We start from the raw sequence: 20,121 nt of genomic DNA, 5'->3' as shown, positions 1-20,121 counted from the left end.
AGTTCACCTCACCTTCTGGAAGTGGCAATCATTAACAATCTCTAAATGCTATCATCTATAAAAATCTCCTCTGATCTATGCGTCTTCTATCGCAGCAGCTTTACTAGACATAGATGTCCTGACTGTGTTCTGGAGGGCAGCCGACGAGGAAGATGAAGTGGTGCTGGACTTCTTCTCCATGGATCTGAATGAGGTTGTAGTGCTGCTGGACTTTTTCTGGACGGTCTGAATGGTTTTCTTCCTTTTGACATGAAGGACCTCCATGGCGTCCATGTTGACACCTTGTTGAATCTCCTCGCTGGTCTCCACCTGCTCTGACGTCTGTTGCTGCTGCTGCTCCTGCTGCTGCTGCTCCATCATCTGCTGCTGGTGATACATCTGAAACAAAGACCATCATTTAAAATGGATTTTTTTTATCCTTTACACGATAAATTACAATAATTCATACTACGTGTTTTCTCACCATCATCATGTGCTGGTACTTTGCAATAGCCTCGTCAGTACTAACTCCCTCAGCCAGTCCCAGCTCTGCAGCCCGGCGGGCAAGCTGGGCCTTGTGGGAGCCAGGAGGGGTCCAGCCCACTCCTTTGATCCAGTTCAGGTCTGATTTGTAGTTCACCTGCAACAAAATAGAGAAACAGTTAGGCCTTGTCCATACGAGCCCGGGTATTTTTGAAACCGGAGTTTTGCTTCGCGTCCACACCAGTGGTGTAATAAAAACACTCCGTACACACGCAACCGTGAAATCCGCTACCAAGTGACGCAATGCACGTGTGGAAGGCTGTTTTAACCAATCAAAATACAGTGGAAACCGCTTATGGATCAAAAGGCTTGGGGCGGAATCATTTCTATACAAATGCTGTTTAAATAATTCGTTATCAAGAAATCCGCTTAAAGTGTTCATTTTTGGTCATTTTATGGATGTAAACATGCGCAAAAACCATTTCAAAACTACGTGTTATTATAGCTTTATTTCACAGACTCCAAGTCCAACAATTAAATATTAATTAATTTAATAAAAATGTAGCCTATTTATTTTATTTTCGGCGGTGTCCCTTTGACGTGCACTGCTGCAGCAGCCTGCAGATGTTGCTGCGCTGTGTCTTGACTCTTGTGTTGTGTGTTGTTGTGTGCTGTGTGCATCACCTGGCTGCTGAGCCACATGACTGTCGGTGCAGCGCAACTCTTTATCACTGGCTGTTGTGTTGTCTGTCAAAACATGTATGAATGAAACATATCCACTTTATATCGACCGCGGACGTCACGAATACATTTTCGGCTTTTGGCTCGTTCCTCATCTCCGCATAGGCTCTTTATATCACTGCATGATGCGACCCCCCCCCCCCCCCCCCCCTCCCGTCGTACCCGGCCTGACAGTGACATAGGCTATTGCCTGTTCATTCATGAAAATCATCCCGAAAAACTCTCAATCAAACAATGTGCGGAACAAGAAACTGCGGCGCTACTATAGTAGTTCTGTCATTTTTAAAACAGCTGATCTGTAGCGTCACTTGTTACTGCAAATGATGCTGTGTGGAAAACCAGCTGTGGTCTGTGATTGAGGGTGATTTTGGAGCTGACAAGAGGATCGTCCTGACGACCGTTTCGTTATATTTTTCTCATCGAAAAACTATACAAATAGAATTTAGATGATGTAAAAAAATAAATAAAAAAAAGTGATAAAAATCCACTTTGTCACCTCCATTTTTGCGAGCTCACCTGCAAACCAACAACCTCTGCAGCTGGCAGTGTTTACATCAGCACGTGTGCAGCTATGACGTAAACGAGTAAAACAATCACGGTTGCAGTGTCCACACGCACCCGGTGAAACCAACCCCGGCCGAAAACCCCACCCTGGACTCCGGTTTCAAAAAACCACGGTTTCAGGGTTCCAAAAGCACGGTTGCATGTGGACAGGACATACAACCGGGAACATATGTTCACGGTTTCAAAAATACCCGGGCTCGTGTGGACTAGGCCTTAGAGAGGCACATTAGTTGAAGTAGGACTGAAGGACTAATTGTAAATGTTCACTCTCCCTTGAACTTATTGAACAATTATGAGTGAAATAATGATAATGCCTGTAAAAAAGACACTTTCACCAATATGCTCTACTTGCACCATGACGTACATCGCTCTGCAGCTTGTAGGCCTGCTTGGCGTGCTTGACGTTGAGCTGTTCGGGGTCGCATGTGTAGTCGTGGAGCTTGTGGCGGTAGGAGATGTCGCTGGCCTGCGCCTGGCTCTTCTTGGCCAACAGGAACTCCGGCTGGTCAGCGTGGATCTTGTATTGGCCGCGCTCCTCCTTGGACTGACGTTTATACTCCAGGTTGCTCTGAAGCTTGCTGGCTGCAAGAGAGTGCACCATCTTGGGGTCGTCCTCCACGCAGCGCAGCCCCACCTGCTGGCCTTTGTCTTTCAGATGAGACTCCTTGTAGCGGAACTGTTGGAGGGAGAAAGACAGTTATGTGTGTTATGTTAAACTTTCCACCCTCAGTAGTAAATATATTTAAATACCTAAAATATTTTAGTTGCAGTAAAAAAATCTAATCAAAATCAATAAATTAAACTTATGGCCAAGGTTGCTCAGGTGCTTTTAGTATATTAAGGAGACAATAAATTCAAATTTGTGTGTGTTAAAAAAATTAGTAAAGCGTGAACAGTAAAACATGAATCTTGTAACACACTCAACTCACATCACTGGCAATTTCTCTGGAGGCCTTGGCAGTTTGGAAAGGAATAGCGTCAAGCCTCAGGTCATAGCCCGACGTCTTCACCTGCTCCCCAGACGCCTTGTAAACTTTCTGCAAATTAAGAAAAAAAAAATGTCACCAAGAGATAACAACATCTTTTCCTGGTGTTTTTTTTTTTTTTTTTTTTTTTTTACATTGTTTGCTTGTGAGAAGAATCTGAGGAGGGGCTTACATCACTTATCTGCTGGGCGTTGATCTTGGCTCTAACAAAGTCTGGATCGTCTGAGTGTAAGGTGTACTTGTGCATGTCATCATTCTTTCCAGATTTGTACAACCTCTGCAGTGGACAAAAGACAAATATGTGATATTGAACAGGTCAGAACGTCAAAAGCACCTTAAAGTGGGATGAATGATTTCCTTTCTCTCACCCTACCTCACTGCACTGTTGATAGCTCATCTTGGCATGGACAATATCAGGAGAGTCAGCCACTGAGGTGAACTTCAGATGGCCAGGCAGCTGACGGTACTTCTTCTGCATGAAGGGACACAACAAAAACTTTAACAGCAGGAAATAAAAATGGCTGAAACTTGACGTACAATAAGACAATTTGAAAGTACTGAAACAAGTTGTACGCATGATTCATTAAATTTACAGTCAACTGTGAGTAAAACATTAGAAATAATAATTTAACAACCCTCCCAGCAAAAAGTATTGAAAGGGTTCAGCAATCCGACATATCTAATTCCTAGGGTGGAAGGCTTTGAAACAGCATTTAGACTTTTGTGTGAGGGGGTAAAATTTACAACAAGTAAAACTATATATATTTAGACACAATGAATTAGATTTAAAAACCTAGATGAGTACATTTTTAAAGATATTTTCACTTTTTGGTCCGATTATGAGAAATCTAAGATGTGATAATATACAAATACATTAAAGCAGAAGCAAGCGGAATGTTTGTGTTAATATAAGTCTTAAATAGTTGTATCTTCCGACAGCAATCACTTCTATAGAGTGTTTGGTCTGAAACACGGGTCTGTCAGTCACTCTGCTCTGCTGTAAGCCGAGGAGAAAACGTTCCTTGTATCCTACAACCTTTATCCAATGAGGAGAGAGAACGGCATAAAGGGGCGGTCCTCTCTGTGTGTGCAGCCAAGGGATGCGCGTGAATGTGGTGACGTAGGGACGAGGGCGGGGACTGCTAACTCCATCTGCTGACAGGAAGTTAGCCAAAACCACCGGATCGCTTACTTCTGCTTTAACTGATACCATTTTCTACATTATTGACCCATATACTCACATCACTTATCAGTTCTCCAGCCTTCTTGGCCGACTCCAGCTGAGGTGCACCCACCCCGTCCCAGGCCACTCCCTTCATGAAGCTGAGGTCTGACTTGTAGAGTTTCTAGAAAGAAGGCAATGGCATTTGTAAACAGAGCTCCCCTTGAAAAATATCTCTCATCTTCTCTCTGCATCTTGTCCTCTCACCTCACTCTGCAGGTCGTACGCCTTTTTGGCCCACTTGACCTTCATGTCATCAGGAAGCACCGTGTACTCGTGCAGCTTCTTCCTGTAGTCCTGTTCGCTGGCCAGGGCCTGGGCGTTCTTAGCCGTCACCAGATGAATCATGTCTGGGGTGAGGTGGTACTGACCGCTGGCTGTCAGCGCCTCCTTGCGGTACTCCTGGTCGCTGGCCAGCCGGCCCGCCTGGAGGCAGTGCAGGAGACGTGGGTCTTCCAAGACGCTTTTCACACCGATGTGTTTTCCCTTCTCCAGCAGGTGGTTGTGTTTGTACAGATACTGCAGAGAGACAGAAGTTACAGCTGGAATCCATACTAAACACTAGGGCTGGGACGATATGCTTTTCTCCCGATTCGATTCTTCTACGATTTTTTAGATGGCGATTCGTTTTAAATTGCGATTCTAGGGGCGGTGCGTGGCGCAGTGGTTAAGGCGGCCGCCCCATGTAGAGGCTACAGTCCTCAACGCAGGCGGTTCGAATCCCGCGTCGGGCAGACCTTTCCTGCATGTCATTCCCCCTCTCTCTGCCTCCCCCTTTCCTGTCTATCTCACTATGTACTATCAAATAAAGGCAAAAACGCCCCAAAAAAAATGTAAAAAAAATTGCGATTCTACGATATTGCCGATTCTCTCGATTTTTAGTCGCATTTTTAACATTTATCTGCACACAAATACTGTAGGAGCCTATACATTAACATACTCCATTATAAAGTGAACTTAAACCCTTTTCAAAACCTGTACTCTCTGTATGTAAAAAAGGCTAACAACAAATGCACATTACACAATATTTAAAAATAATTCCCGCCCCCCCCAAAAGAAATCGATTTTTGAAAAAAAAAAAGATTTAAAAATCGTCAAAAAAGATAACGCGATATTTATGTGAATCGATTTTTTCTCCCACCCCTACTAAACACCAACACACAACAAGCAATATCTACCATTTCTAAATCTTCTTATTCTTTTATATACGTTAATTGGTATTTACTATATGGTCTCTCAAGTGGATATTTTCAATCAATATTCATTCATATTTTCTTACATCACTGGCGATGCCTGTGGAGCTCTTTGCAGCCTGGAAGGGGATGTCCTGCATGGTGAGTTTGTAGCCCTGAGCCCTCAGGGTGTGCCAGGACTCTCTGTACTTGACCTACAGCAGAAATACAAAGAGTAAATGATGAAAAAGAAGTCAGAGATGTCTATACATACTGTATGGTGTTCAGGTCACTGATATTTGAGAGTACCTCACTAAAGTTGGCTGCATTGATCTTTGCTTGTGTAATCTCTGGTCTCTCGGTTGTTATTGTGTAGTTGTGTTGGTCATTCACCCCTTTCGCTTTGTACAAACGCTGGGAGAGACAGAGAGCATCATCATCATCGTCGTCATCAAATCAGAAAACAACAAAACAGGAAACTGGGAGGAAGCCTATGAGAACACAACTTAAAGAAATAAGATTAATGTCTCACTTCATTTGTGATCTGTGCACTGAGTTTGGCGTGGACGATATCTGGAGAGTCGGTGACGGAGGTGTGCTTGAAGTTGTACGGCTGCTGGCGGTACTTTTTCTGTTTAGGAAGAATCATTGGAAACATCATTAGTCCCTGTTATATTTACATAGATCAAAGAAATGCAGAAAAATTACAGTATTACTAAACAGACACTTGAAGATCTGACCGGCGTGTGGGCATGAGTAGTACCTACTGCTGCATTTGCACAAAAAATGATGATGAAACAAAAACAAACAAGACAAACAAGGAAGCTCACATCACTGATGAGGTCTGTGGCCCTCTTGGAGCCTTCAATCTGCAGAGCCCCGGTGGCGATCCAGGCTGCACCACGCAGGTAGTTCAGGTCAGACCGATACACGTTCTGTAACAAATAAAAAGGCAAGGCAAGGCAAGGCAATTTTATTTGTATAGCCTGTTTTTACCACCAGTTTGTCTCAAAGGGCTTTACATGGCATCACAACAACATCCTCTGCCCTTTGACCCTCACATCCACTGAGGAAAAACTCCATAGAAAACCCTTTTAACAGGGAAAAATCGGAAAAACATAAATCATTTTTGATGTATAAAACCAAGTGAGGTACTTGTAATGCTAAAGTACTGATTATGCAACACCTAATTGCTGTGACACACTTCAATTTCACCCTCTCACCTCGCTCTGCAGGGCGTACGCTCTCTTGGCTGCCTGCACCTTCATGTCATCAGGCAGTGAGGTGTACTGATGCAGTGTGAGCCTGTAGTCCTGATCACTGGCCAGTGACTGAGCCTTTTTAGCGTGGGCGACCTCCAGCATGTCCATGGACAGGTGGACCTTTGAGAGCTCTTTTGCTGAATCCTGCTTGTACTTAATCTGGAGAGAGAGACATACATTTTCTTTTTTTTAAGGTATTTGGGGGCATTTTTACCTTTATTTCCCCTCACATATAACTTTTCTAGTTGTTGGCTGAAAAAAAAAACACTCACGTCACTCTGTAGTTTGCTGGCATTGACTGAATGAGAGATGTTCAAATCATCATACAGTCCCTTCAGTCCGATCATCTTCCCTTTACTCCTCTCAAAGTCTCCTCTGTACCTTTGCTGCAATGACAAATCAGTGAAATAAGATGAATCAAGTAGGTTGTTTCAAATTTGTCTGCAACAACATCAAAGTAATCATCCACTGTTGCAGAAGCCATTGTGAAAATGCTCATTGACTGTAGCCTTACATCGCTGAGGATCTCTGCAGACGCTTTGGCGGACTGGAAAGGAATGGCATCAAGACGCAGCTTGTAACCGCCATCACGTAACTTAGTCCAGGATTCCTTGTAATGGCTCTGCAAATGCAACATAGCAGATGTAAAGACTCAGTTCCCTGTGGTTACGCCCCGCAGAGGCAGCTGATTGGGTGATTTTATTGTCTATTTATGTGTAAGTTCTTGAAAACATGTTGTTCGTGTTTCTTTTCTTTTCTTTTTTTTTTTTTTTACCTCACTGATGTTTTTAGCATTGAGCTTGGCCTGCACCATCTCTGGCAGCTCTCCAGTCAGTGTGTAGTTGTGCTTCTGGTTTTCACCCTTCTCCCTGTACAGTCTCTGTAGAGAGAACACAGCATCACTGATCATTCACTTCACCTCAGACACTGTTGCATAGGCGTCCTCTTCCTTTTTATTTACAGTATTTATAAAGGTCAGCTGCAGTTGCTCTAACTCTGCTAAAGAATATCACAGTACTTTGATGTGGAAACAAGTGTGCATCTGATTGCATTTAGTTATGAGCCTTCTACACTAAATTAACGAGTAAAGAACATAAATGTCCATTAAACTCACATCAACAGCGAGCTTGTTGCTGAGTTTGGCTTGCACCATCTCTGGGGTGTTTTCAACACTGGTAAACCTCAGAGCACTCACATCCTGACGGTACTTTTTCTACAGAGAGAGAAAAACACATAAAATAGAAGAGTGGTGAGCATCAGAAAGACAGGCATGAAACACCAGCTGCACATGCATTTGACGAGCACCAGAGGGCACTGCAACATGACAAATATTCCTGCATATTGTATGTGTCAAAATAAAACAACAATTGTTTTATATATATATATAGTGATAGATACATATATAGATGGAAAAATATGTAAAAACTCATTCAAGAGCAGCTCACAGCTCTAGTCTATTTGTGTTTAGTCACTCCGTGGTCTAATGTTGGTAACCATGACTGGAATGACCCTTAAAATAAGTGTCGACTTATATAGAGGTTATGAATAGAGTCTGGTGTTGCCAGTCTGTCACAGATATGTCACGGAAATGTCTTTGTATTATTCACACTGACATAAAATGTTTAGAAAAAGAGGCTATGCATACTGCATGCTATGCGGAGGATATTTCACCAATGAGACTAAATGAGTATAAGACACAACACGTATAAGAATCGTGGATCGTCAATGACAGGATATTTCAAACTGTTTCATTTCTTTTTTAGGTTGTTAAATATGAATCAAATTACTATCATTTATAATTAGATAGGATTTCAGAGGCAGCTCAGTGTGGACACTGTGAACTAACTGTGAACGAACCATCTGTGGACCAAAGAAGATTTGAGGAAACTGGACACTTGGTATTAATGGAGATGCCTAAAAGATTTTTTCCTTTGAAGGTCTGCACGGCACCAGTGACACACATTGATGCACCCTGTGTTTTATCATTTAATTACCTTTGCCTATTTTATATCAGTGCAACAAACATTATGGACCCATCAACAGAAGAGAAATAAACCAGGGAAAGGCGACAAACTATCAAGCATGAAACTGCATCCTGATGGTGAAGTGGAATCTTTGTATTCTGCAATAGCCTAGTAACTATAATCAGTCTGGCCTCTTGTTATAGCTGCAATGCACTCCATGTACTTAACCCAGTTGCAGGAGAGCAGGAATGATCCTGTGGCTGCAGCTCTTTAAATACATTCTGACCTCAGCCGTAAACCTAGATATGAACCTTCCAGTCATACGTTACACAATCATGATTATTATTTTCTCATGCTCTCCACACCAATTGACCTACTTAGTTCTCCTATTGATGAGGGAAGTGCTAACAAAGTTCAAGGACTGAAGCACATTTTTTTTCCTGTCTAATATAGAAATATAGAATTACATCCCATAGCTCTCAGCTTATTTCAGCAATGCATTCTGGGTCACAGGATCAGGAGTTACCTCACTGACAAGTTCCCCGGCTTTCTTTGCCTGCTGGACATCCAGGGATTTGGAGGCCTCCCAGCCAACGCCCTTCATCCAGTTCAGATCTGACCTGTACTGTTTCTGAACACACACATCCACACATCCACTTCACTTTCAATTCTTTAAACACCAAAACCAATTTGGTAGTTAACAAATCACTTGTTATTTGGATGTCAGAAGATGGGACTTACATCGCTCTGCAGTCCATAAGCCTTCTTAGCCCAAGCAACATTCATGTCAGTTGGCAGGGTGGTGTACTCGTGGAGGAAAGTCCTGTAATTGGTCTCAGTTGCCAGGTCCTGAGCCTTCTTGGCATGGCTGATGTTCATCATATCCAGAGAGACACTGGGGAGGAGATTTATTTCATCATGTAAATAGAGGAGATTTGTTTCGAAAAGAGACAAGATTTACTGTAAGGGAAGTTCTGCTGCTAATGAACTGAATCAAAGCAGGTTACAGGAGTAATTCCCTCTAACTATAACACTTCATCTTCATTTGGACTTGAACAGAATGATGACATGTGTGGTCTGAAACTTCGGCAAAGAACTGTGTTATTTGTAAAAACCAAAAAATGTTTTAATTTTAACCAGTGTTAATTCACACTTAACCCATAACTTACTACAGTAGGTGTGACTCTATCACTGACTAGAGCTGTCTCTAAGTCACCTGAATTTGGTCTTTGTGTCCTCATAGTGCTTCTTGTAGTGGCGGTCACTCTGTAGTTTGGTGGCCAGAGCAGAGTGGGCCATCTGGGAGTCGTCGCTCACTGACTTAATGCCAATCACCTTGCCTTTGTTTTTCTCATACTTCTCCTTGTATTTCACCTGTAAGCAGACATTATAGTTTTCCTCATTAGTTATGTCCGTAAAAGCCAATATTCAAGTTTGAAAGTGGCATTTAAAAGATAGTTTTTTTTCTCCTTAGGCAGATCTCAAAGATACAGAGTGTTTGTTAATGACTCACATCACTGGCCAGGTCCCTCTTAGCTCTAGCAGTGAGTATAGAGAGAGAGTCCAAGTGCAGCTCAAAGCCCTTCTCCCTCTGCTTCTCCCAGTTGCTCTTGTACACTTTCTAGAAAAACATTAACATCAAAATCACTTAATGTACAGTATACTGAAAGGTCTGAAAGAAGATGTTGGTATGTGTATACTTTTGGCTCCAAAAAACTGTGATGAAATATGCAAGATGCAACAATAACATAAAGAGAAATTATGCTGAAGACTTTTGAGTAATCAGAAAGCCAATGGCATCATTTGATGTACATTAGTAATTTGGTTTCTCTGAGAAAACTAACATGGATGTGTCTCCAATGTTTAGAGTAATAGATGCTCCAGGTGTTTTACCACCGACAAGTCGTCACCATGGCTTTTGTGTATATGGAAATAAACACATTGGTTTATTGTAATCAAAAATAAAAGAAAATGTTTCTCAAATTGCGTAGATGCACTACATGGTGATGCAAAATTCTTGTCTAAAAATAAACAGTGAACCTGAACAACAACTCTCTCTACTGTCCCTTTAAATGAACTGATTTTGGCCACATGCGCGGCAGATTGGCCATGAATGACCTTTCTGTGTCTGACACTGTGTGGACCTTAATGGCAGTTAAACCTCTAGATAGTGAAACAGCATTATGTCAGTCAGGATTTGGTTGATTTTCCGTACTAATCTAATTGTGCTAATTTCCAAATAGTGAGCTAAACACTTGGTTAATCAGCTTTATTCTGTGCCTCATGTGAACAGTATCGGAGAATCCTCAGTCTAAGATTTAAATTTGGTTTGAGGTGATTCATCGCTCTGAGTATAGCAGCCTGATGAACCGGTGGTCAGTCACAAAATCTAAAATGTATGATGCTCTACTGCAAAAGCACGTCACCACGGAAACCACCTCTTGCTCTGTATTGATTGTTGACCTTCTGCCTTAAAGTGAAGGGGCATGACTCCGAGAGACAAGGCTGCTACTGTACTATATAACCAATGTAGGCTGTAAATGAAAGGGAGCATTGCAGTAATTTAAGTGCAACTACAACAGTCTCCTAGTCCACAAATTCAACCTAGGTTTTACAACAGTAACTACATTTCTGAATAGCAACTAATACTGCATGTGAGGCAAAACATGGCTTTGATGTCCAGTAAATGCTTGTTTTTATTTTGTGTCCATGTCCGTTGTGTCCACATTGACATTCACTGAACTTACCGCACTGAGAAGGTCGGCATTAGCCTTTGCTTGTCTGAAGAGGGGCTCATCCTTTGTCATGGTGTACTGGTGTATGATCTGCTCTGTGTTTGCTTTGTACTGTAACTGAAAGTCAGAAGCAGACAGACATGTGCTGTCACAATGAGCCGTAAATAGTGCGTACACAGCGCCAGGTTGAAAGTGAAGCCCTTACGTCGCTCTGCAGCTCCTGGCTCTTCTTGGCATGTTTGATGGAGAGATCATCCGCCACCTGGGTGAACTTGATTTTATCTGCCTTCTGACGGTATTTGGTCTGAAAGAGGGAAAAAGACGGTATGGTAGATGAATGCATGTATGTGTAATGCAACTAGCCAAAATGTGCACACTAAAATAGTAACTGCACTGACATCACTGAGCAGCTCTCCTGCTTTCTTTGCTTGGGTTATGTTCATACATCCGTCGGCCTCCCAGCCCACTCCTTTCATCCAGTTCAGGTCTGACCGATAGCTGTTCTATGGAGCAAAAGGGCAAAAGCTTCATCATTAACCTGGTAAGATTCATATAAAAAAAAACAGATGGTGGTTCTTCTCTTTCTCCTCTCTTGTACCTCGCTTTGCAGAGAATAAGCCTTCTTGGCCTGCTGGATCTTGATGTCATCCGCCATCACCGTGTACTCGTGGAGCTTTGTGCGATATTCCAGGTCACTAGCGAGGGCTTGGGCCTTTTTGGCATGGCTCAGGTTGATCATGTCCATAGGAAGGGTGTAATGAGCCTGGCTCTCCTTGGAGCCCTTCTTGTACTCAATCTGAAGGGGGCAACACAATAATTATAAGTCCATGAAAAGTTGTATGAGAACATCTTGTGTCCCTGGTGTGCCCACAACGGCTGTTACAGTACATGAACACATGTATTTCAATGCCTGCAATCACTGATCAAAACAACTTACATCACTGTTCATCTTAGCCACTTGGAGTGAATGCAGAGTCTTGGAGTCGCTCATGTTGACCCCCACTGCCTTTTCCTTGTTCTTCATGTAGGTCTCTTTGTATTTAATCTGAAACACATGTCCATTTCACTTAATTTCATTTGGTAGCTATTATATGTAATTAAATGCACTTAGGTTTCTTGGTCATCCATTAGCTCTGCCCCTCCTGGAGAGTGTGTGTTTGCTTACATCACTGGCAAGGTCTCGGGAAGCTCTGGCTGCTTTGATACTCAGGTCGTCCATGCCAACGTCGCAGGCTTTGGACTTTGTCTTCTCCCACTCCTCTTTATATTTAATCTTTAATGATGAATACAGATGGTCAAATTGTTACTTGATGAATGAGAGCTTCCTGCGACATCAATTCAATTTCTTGTGACTACGTGAATTAGTTTTGGTTGTGCAAAAGTGTGAACACAGGCTCATACATGCATGCGTGAGGAAGTGTCTGCATGTTCACTTACATCACTGCACAAAGCAGCGTTGGCTTTGGCGTTTTTGATTTGGGGCAGATCCTGGGACAGTGTGTACTGGTGCTTCGTCTTTTCATAGCCTGCTTTGTAATTCAGCTGAAGGACACATTCACGTTAGAAATGAAAAATGTGGGTCAAGGCAGTGCTCATAAGTAGTGTGCAGGTGATAAAGTAGGTGTTTCTCAAAGTGCTCAGAATAAGTCATTGGTAGCTATGAGTCGTGGTGTTTACTTACATTGCTGACAAGCTGAGCGTTTTTCTTGGCGAGAATGATCTCAGGTGTGTCTGTCACTGGACTGTACTTGACCTGGTCAATATGTTGCCTGTAGTTCTTCTGCAGAAAGACAAGAAATGTTGTTAATAAACCAAAAATCTGTCACAAAAGACTGGCTGGATTAAATTTGAGCAAGCTCACGTCTTTGAGTGGGTCCAATTTTCTTTGGCTTTGGTAACCTGGTGTGAGGGTGGCGGGGTAGTTGTAGTCACCCTGCTCCTGTTCACAGCCTTGTTTATAAGAAATCTGAAATGCACCAGAGGATAATCTCAGCAAATTCAGGGGCACAGCAGTCTTACAACTCAGTATTTATCAATTGTGAGATATTTTAAAGTAAAAATGTATGTATATCATGACTGTAATATTTCTAATTAAAACAATTGTTTGCCATCAGGTGGAGAACAGCTTTTTAGAATCTGTGCATTCATTTAATATGAAACCATATTAAAGATATGGAGTTTACTTACATCACTCGCCAGTTTCCTGACTTTCATGGCATGCATAGTCTTCTTATCAATTCCTGAGTCTTCATAGTGGCCCTTCATGTTGCTAGTGTACTTCTGTTTGTACTTGTTCTTATGAAGATATAGAAAAATGGAAAACAAATGAGTATGCTGAACTCTTTGGTATAGGTTTTGCAAAAAAAAAAACATGGTATTTTCTGGTATTATGTAGTCAAAAAATCAAAAAAAAAAAAAAAAATACTTACATCACTGGTGAACTTGGCGACTTTGGCTGCATTTTGAAACTGTGGCGTCTCACAGAAGTTGATGCTGTGACCTTTAGTGTTCTCCAAGTCCTTCTTATACTCCACCTGTTGGAGAATAGGCCAAATTAAAGCAGTGGCTTTGTAATATTTTCACCGTCTTCTCTTGTTTTGTTGTTGAACAGTTAGAGTCCTGAGATGCCAGCCATTCCACTTCATGTTATGTGCTATATATACACAATAAAGTGCCTGCAACCAATCACTCAGCATCACTGACATGCTGTCATAACTCAAGAGTCATTGAGACAAACAAGAGTTTTGATTTTTCAATCACCACCCCAAAGAAATACCACACATGGAGAATTTCTATCACCAACAAATATATATATATATATATATATATATATATATATATATATATATATATATATATATATATATATATATATATATATATTTATATATATATATATATATATATATATATATATATATATATATATATATTTTTTTTTAAACTGTTCTTAAAAAAATCAAAAATAATTGTGGTTGAGTAATATTTTTTATGACATATTCCCAAGGCTTAAAATAGATGTGAGAAGAGTGAAGCACTGTGTTTATGTGTGAGGTAACATTTGTTTGACAGGACGTCCCGCAGCCTTGGAGGTAAGCTGTAACCCCATCGGACAGGCATTTCAGAGACGGCAAAAATGTAGGTTGAGTGGCTTCATGTCAGCTGGACACTGACACTGTATGCCCAGTATCTTCAGCTCTTCAACACACACACACACACACACACACACACACACACACACACACTGAGCAATAGGATTTGTATCTGGAAATGCTTTGTCCTCAACTTTAACATTGATTTAATGATGTTTCTTGGAGAAAAGGTAGGAATGAGACAAACAGCACACGTGATGAATGAAGATATGTCTTTTGCCTTGAGAGCCTGACAGCAGTGACTGACAAATTCACCTCACTGACAAGCTTGTTGATCTTCCGGGCGTTCTTCAGAGCCAGATTGTCCTCGGATGTCAGGCTGTGGAAGTGCGAGGTGCCCTTCATCTTGTTTAAGTCCTTTCTGTATTTTAGCTGCAGAGGGATGAAAGATGACTTAGAGCAAACCCAGCAGAAGGCCAACATGTTGTGTTACTGAAGGATCAGGAGATTAGCAGAACACACGCATAAACACACACAGAGTCTAATTCGGTCAAGGTGGAGGGTTTGAAGAATGACATCATGGCGAGGGCTTCTCATTGTAGTCCCCTCATCTATTCTGCCCAGTGATGACAAGGACGTTTGATGGATGAAGCTCTTACACTCTTGACTCTGTATTGTTTTCACAGCGTTTACAACAAATTCAAATGGTTGCACAACTGATCCAACCACTGAAATTCTGCATACTTAACTCAACAACTATAGTGACTTATTCTTATGGATCCAGTGTTATGTTTGCATGTCTGTTGAAAAGTAGATACTCACATTACTTGCATTTTCCTGGGCCTTCTTTGCCTGATAATAGCCAGGAGTGATCATTGCAGGGAAGCTTCCTTTGCCTCGTTGCTGCTCATACTCCTCAGTATATGCGATCTGCGAAGAGAGGACACAAGTAAATTGAAACCTTGCCATGCAATGCAGATGCAACATACTGGGGTCTGAATCCAACGAAATCTTGCATCCTCTCTACAGTATATTTTCGATAATTCACCCTCCACTTTTTAATTAAGGCAAACATTTCAAGAAAATTAAAACAACATTTCTTGGTATGAGTAACTCCTTACCTGGCTGAAGTTCTCTCCGTTTTCTTTGGCGTAAGCTGCCTCAGCTAGTGCAACCTCGGTGCTGGCTTTACCCTTCATCTCCTGTTCATACGTCTGACGATACTTGATCTGGTTGGACATGAAAACATTCTCCTCTGTCAACCAATGACAGTGTTTCAATACTTACAATATGCATTTTTATTTTACCACTTACATCACTGGCCATCTCGGTGGCCTTCTTTGACATCTTGTATCCCGGGGTAATATGTGCCGGGAAACTACCTTTTCCTCTCTGCTGCTCATACTCTTCTGTGTATGCATACTAGAAGAAGAAAACAATGATTCAGACATGTAATAATATCTGTACTTTAAGTTAGTTTTATCTTGCCTAAATAAATAAAGCTTACATCACTGACGATTTGTCCCTGTTTCTTGGCCAGAATCACCTCTGGGGGGTCAACAAACGTTGTGTACTTTGAAACTCTCTCCTCGTGTCCTTTTTTATATTCCAGCTGCAGAGAAAAGAAACAAATAACAGCCACTGATGTGGAAACATGTTCACTTAAAGCAATCTGCTAAAATGAATATTCATACAAAAAAAAAATCCACTTACATTACTGGCCAGGGTGTTGGCGTTCTTAGCAGCCTGGTAACCTGGTGTAATCATGGCAGGGAAGCTGCCTTTTCCTTTTGACTGCTCATACTCCTCTGTGTACTTCACCTGTCATGGAACAAAATCAAGTCAAGACATCTGAACAGTACTTAGAGTTTAAAGTTTTACCCACATAACTCTTTCACCACAAAAAAAAATCATTTTTATTGTATTTGCCGTGTTCTGTCAAGTTTAGACCATTAAATGTGAATCAAATGAAAACAAAATTGCTTATATAATCACCGAATAAAAGACAACAACCATGTATTATGAAGTTTATGCCCCCAAAAAACTGTTGAGGGGACAAAAAGTGTACTCACATCACTGACGGCCTTCTGTGCCTGAGACATTGTTACTATCTCCTGGCTGGTCACTGAGCCTGAGTACCATGTCTGCTGCTGGGAGAACTCAGATTGAGAATGGAAAGCCTGTTTGGACATCAAAAACAAAGCAAGTCATTTTCATACATTCACTCTACACTTTCATGCCTTGTTCCACCCAACCCTGTGCACTTCCTCTAAGGCCTCTGTTAGCATATGTTAACAACAGCAAATACACCTGTGTTTACTGCAGAGTTGTACAGGTGATGTTACACCAAGTAGAAAAGAGCTAAGATTAGGTTTAGTCTATTTATTTATTTGTTTAGTCATTCATTTAGTTATCTATTTATGATGAGTAAAATCACACTTTTCCAAATCAATAATACAGTATCATTGCACTCACTGATCTGTTAACATCGATGGACAAATTGTAAAGGAGTAGTGCTGTTTGCTTTCTACGCGATTGCCCATTGAGTTGGATTTTTTTTTTTTTTACGTCTTCTCATGTAATGATTCTGACAATGTGATTTATTCTTGATAGATATAGTGTATATCTTCTCAAAGCGTTATTGACCAATCTCTTTCAAACATATCACTGTTTAAAAAAAACAACCACAATTAACCTTAATAACAGGAATAAAAAGTAGAATGCCAACTTTATGGGCAATTGTGTATATTCAAGATATGTTAAACAAACAGATTTACTAATGTTTATTACTTAAGTAAAGATCAAGATTTTGGGCTGGGACTCCTTTGAGCTCGGGGTTAGGGCCAGTTGCTCTGCCGGGAGCTCACCTGGCTGGCCATCTGTTTGGCTAGGAGAGCCTTCTCCAGCTCCATGGACCTCATGTCATAGTGGAAGGTGGACATAAAGCGCTCGCCATCTTCGCGATACTTCAGCTACAAATGCACATAGACGATAAGCATTAAGCCAAGGCCAGCACACGTTTGCACATGCATGGACCATCCCTGTCTGCAGCATCTACTTTATCTACTTTTAATGCACAGACAATAAACAAATCCTCATAAAACCTGACAACCCTGACTGATATTATCTGGACTTCAGAGCCACAGCACCAAACATCACTTCATTCTCTTGTAGTCAGGTTGAACCCAGACAACCTGAAACTCCCATGTTATAAAGGTATAATATTAGCTTGCTGTTATTAATAACTTAGATGTTCCAGTCGGGATGAAGCTGGACCTTCCAGGAAGGATCCAAAATGGAGACTGAATGATGGATCTCTGAGCTGTTTCCTAATCATCCTTAAGCTGTTGAAGAGCTCGAGACTAATATTAGAATTGCAGGAGATGTGAGACAGCAGTGAGGCATCATTGGTGCTTACTGTACAATTAATACAATAAAATACAGAATATTGAAATTTATCAGCTGAGACAAAAACTTAAAACATAAAAACAAAAGCACTGCCTGTTAACCAGTGTGCTTTTTCATCAGTATGGTCTGAGGTCAGCCCTCAGATCAAATATCAACAAGTTAAGTCCTGTAATATGTCCAGTTGCATTCAGCAGTGTAGCCGAAGAGTTTGCTAGCCTACTGCTAATATAAGCATAAGAGCACTGCATGAACTCGTAGACGCAGACAGACTCAGACAGACAGGAGCAGGTGGCAGGGCAGACGAGAGGAAGGGATGTGAGGCTGTTTTTCCTGACCTATAATTTTAGCCCCCCGAGGCATAAAGTGGGCTCAGCAGAGGGGTTGTCTCGCCTCTGTCACAGTCACAGAAATAACCTGGGCCACACTCTCCATTCCACACGACTGCTGTCACCGTGCCCGTGGAGCAGCAGTGCACCTCTCTGGGGCCGTTTTGACGGGACAGAATAGGATACGTGTTCTTATAGCGTTCTGACTTTATGTATGTTTACAGGTCAATAGGGATGAGGCACCAAACCATAGGTGCCTCACCGCAGAACTGACCTGTTTTTATTCCCTTTTGGGATTTTAAAACAATACGCACATGCGCTTATTGATCTGAATGAGGCGTAGGTGTATCTAAATTCAGTTGTGATGCATGAATCAACCCCCTTTTTTATATATACAACACAATGACCACTGTGAATTGCAATCTCCGCAGCCAACCACAGGTGACTGATCATTCCTCTCACATACACAGTGACTTATGTCAGCCTGTCAGGAATACACCAGACCAAGGCCGAAATACTTCATCTCATATTGCCTCCGCTGTGTTTTTGCGTGTGACATCATCATACCTCACTGCTCGCTTTGGTTTGCTTCTTTGCATTGATGTTGACGGGGGTCTCGTAGACACTTGTGAATGTGTTGTTCCTTGGATTGTGTCTGGAGGTGGAGTAGAAATGGTTGTCATTTAATAGTGTATAAAAACAAAGGGGTAAGTGATGTGTATCATACCAAAATTGACAATGAGGACTGACATTTGATCAGTTTTAAAGGTAATGCTCATATAAAAAGTTATAGAATCATGAGTTACTGGTGTCTGGTACTTACACGGAGCAGTATGGTCTCTTTTTGTGGCTGACAAAGTTATTGGCAGTGAGAACCATCTTACAGACATCGCAGTGAAAGCACGCTTTGTGCCAGTTCTGACAGATGAAAAGACAAACCACGTTATTTTAACATCCAAGCTCAAACTTAGGAGACATGACTTCAATCTTGCTCATCACGCTGGGAACAGAAAATGTTTACAAATTTGCACAGATGACAGATAACATCAGATCAATGAGATAGCTCTGACTGAACATGACCCAAAAGAAGAACAGAAATCACTGTGTTCTTCCAACTGGAAATTCAAACTTGAAATTCAAGATGTACGACTTTATGTGACTGTTAAACTTTGTACTAGTCAGTTTAAAACAAAGACATCTCATCACAGAAACCAGTCAGTGCTATAATGCACTGCTGTTTTTAATGCTGCAGTACCAATATTAGTAGTTATAGTGTATTTTTTTGTGGAAATGAATTGCTTGCTATGCATTTTATATCAAGAATAATGGTCAGATCAACAGCATGTTAAAAGCTTTTCATTAAGTACGGTGTAATTTTTGTCTAAATACACTTTTTTGTGTTTTTAAAAATACATTTTATTGGCAGATGCTGTATTCTACCTACAGGGTTTGGGGGTTAGGGTCAAGGGACAGGGTAAAATATTGGCATATTTAAGTTGTTTGTGTTTTTCTGTGGTAAATAATTGATCTTGGATTATTATCATGATCCCTCCATCTCCCTAATTTTACCCACTGACAAATCTGTTTTTTAAAATTTGATTAGATACCGTATATGAAATGTTTCAATACTAAATAGTTAAATTAAAGACTTTTACTTTCAAGTTACTTTCACTTTTGACTGTAGTCAAAAGAGTATTTAGGAATAGATATTTCATACTAACTTGTCACTCTAGAAACTCGCAATTTTTAATCTTACCTGATCGATGCAGTTGATCTTTTCGGCTGGGTAGACCACAAACCCACACCTGGCACAGGACTGCATGGTGTCTGCTTGTCCTTTTCCCAAAAAACCTTTAAAAAAAATATATCAGAAGAAAAGAACTAGTGTGAAATATTGGCCAAAAGCAGGAGTCAGGTCAGGCAGGCAAACAGGAGTTCAGTGGAGCAACTGGTGGTGGTGGTGACTCCCAGACAGTGGCGTTAGTCCGTCTCTGATGGCGGTAAACTTAGCTCTGTGACTGTGAAAGTCTGAAACTGTCTCTTACTTGACACCATGTCCCATGATGGACCAGCCCTCTTCCAAGTCTCATGCTAGAGGACTGGTCAAGCTCAGCTGTCTGTCTGCAGGGGGAGAGAAGGAGGGAGAGGGGCAGAGAGTGACAAGAGAGTTCAGATGTCACTGCATAT

General features: G+C 41.4%; 1 protein-coding gene across 1 annotated transcript; it reads right to left on the bottom strand.

Annotated features, from left to right (window-relative positions):
- Positions 1 to 75: 75 nt before the first annotated feature.
- nrap (nebulin-related anchoring protein) lies at positions 76 to 19,969 on the bottom strand (the record flags this gene model as incomplete). Its single annotated transcript, XM_083994254.1, has 42 exons — positions 19,691 to 19,969; positions 18,758 to 18,852; positions 18,502 to 18,589; positions 16,273 to 16,380; positions 15,914 to 16,021; positions 15,708 to 15,812; positions 15,515 to 15,622; positions 15,322 to 15,429; positions 15,023 to 15,130; positions 14,516 to 14,632; positions 13,538 to 13,642; positions 13,296 to 13,403; positions 12,970 to 13,074; positions 12,790 to 12,888; positions 12,546 to 12,650; positions 12,274 to 12,381; positions 12,046 to 12,153; positions 11,707 to 11,904; positions 11,507 to 11,611; positions 11,314 to 11,412; positions 11,121 to 11,225; positions 9,887 to 9,994; positions 9,590 to 9,747; positions 9,115 to 9,268; positions 8,900 to 9,004; positions 7,524 to 7,622; positions 7,185 to 7,289; positions 6,924 to 7,031; positions 6,682 to 6,795; positions 6,371 to 6,568; positions 5,978 to 6,082; positions 5,680 to 5,778; positions 5,457 to 5,561; positions 5,255 to 5,362; positions 4,183 to 4,494; positions 3,995 to 4,099; positions 3,127 to 3,225; positions 2,926 to 3,030; positions 2,697 to 2,804; positions 2,132 to 2,443; positions 464 to 619; positions 76 to 378 (listed from the first exon to the last, which is right to left on the bottom strand). Exons 1-42 carry the CDS (start codon positions 19,754 to 19,756, stop codon positions 76 to 78), a joined length of 5,322 nt encoding a protein of 1,773 aa, XP_083850380.1. The 5' UTR covers positions 19,757 to 19,969.
- Positions 19,970 to 20,121: the final 152 nt, after the last annotated feature.

Source organism: Trachurus trachurus (assembly GCF_905171665.1).
Source record: "Trachurus trachurus genome assembly, chromosome: 19".
In the NCBI taxonomy this organism is placed as follows: domain Eukaryota; kingdom Metazoa; phylum Chordata; class Actinopteri; order Carangiformes; family Carangidae; genus Trachurus; species Trachurus trachurus.
This window is presented reverse-complemented; position numbering and strand designations above follow the sequence as displayed.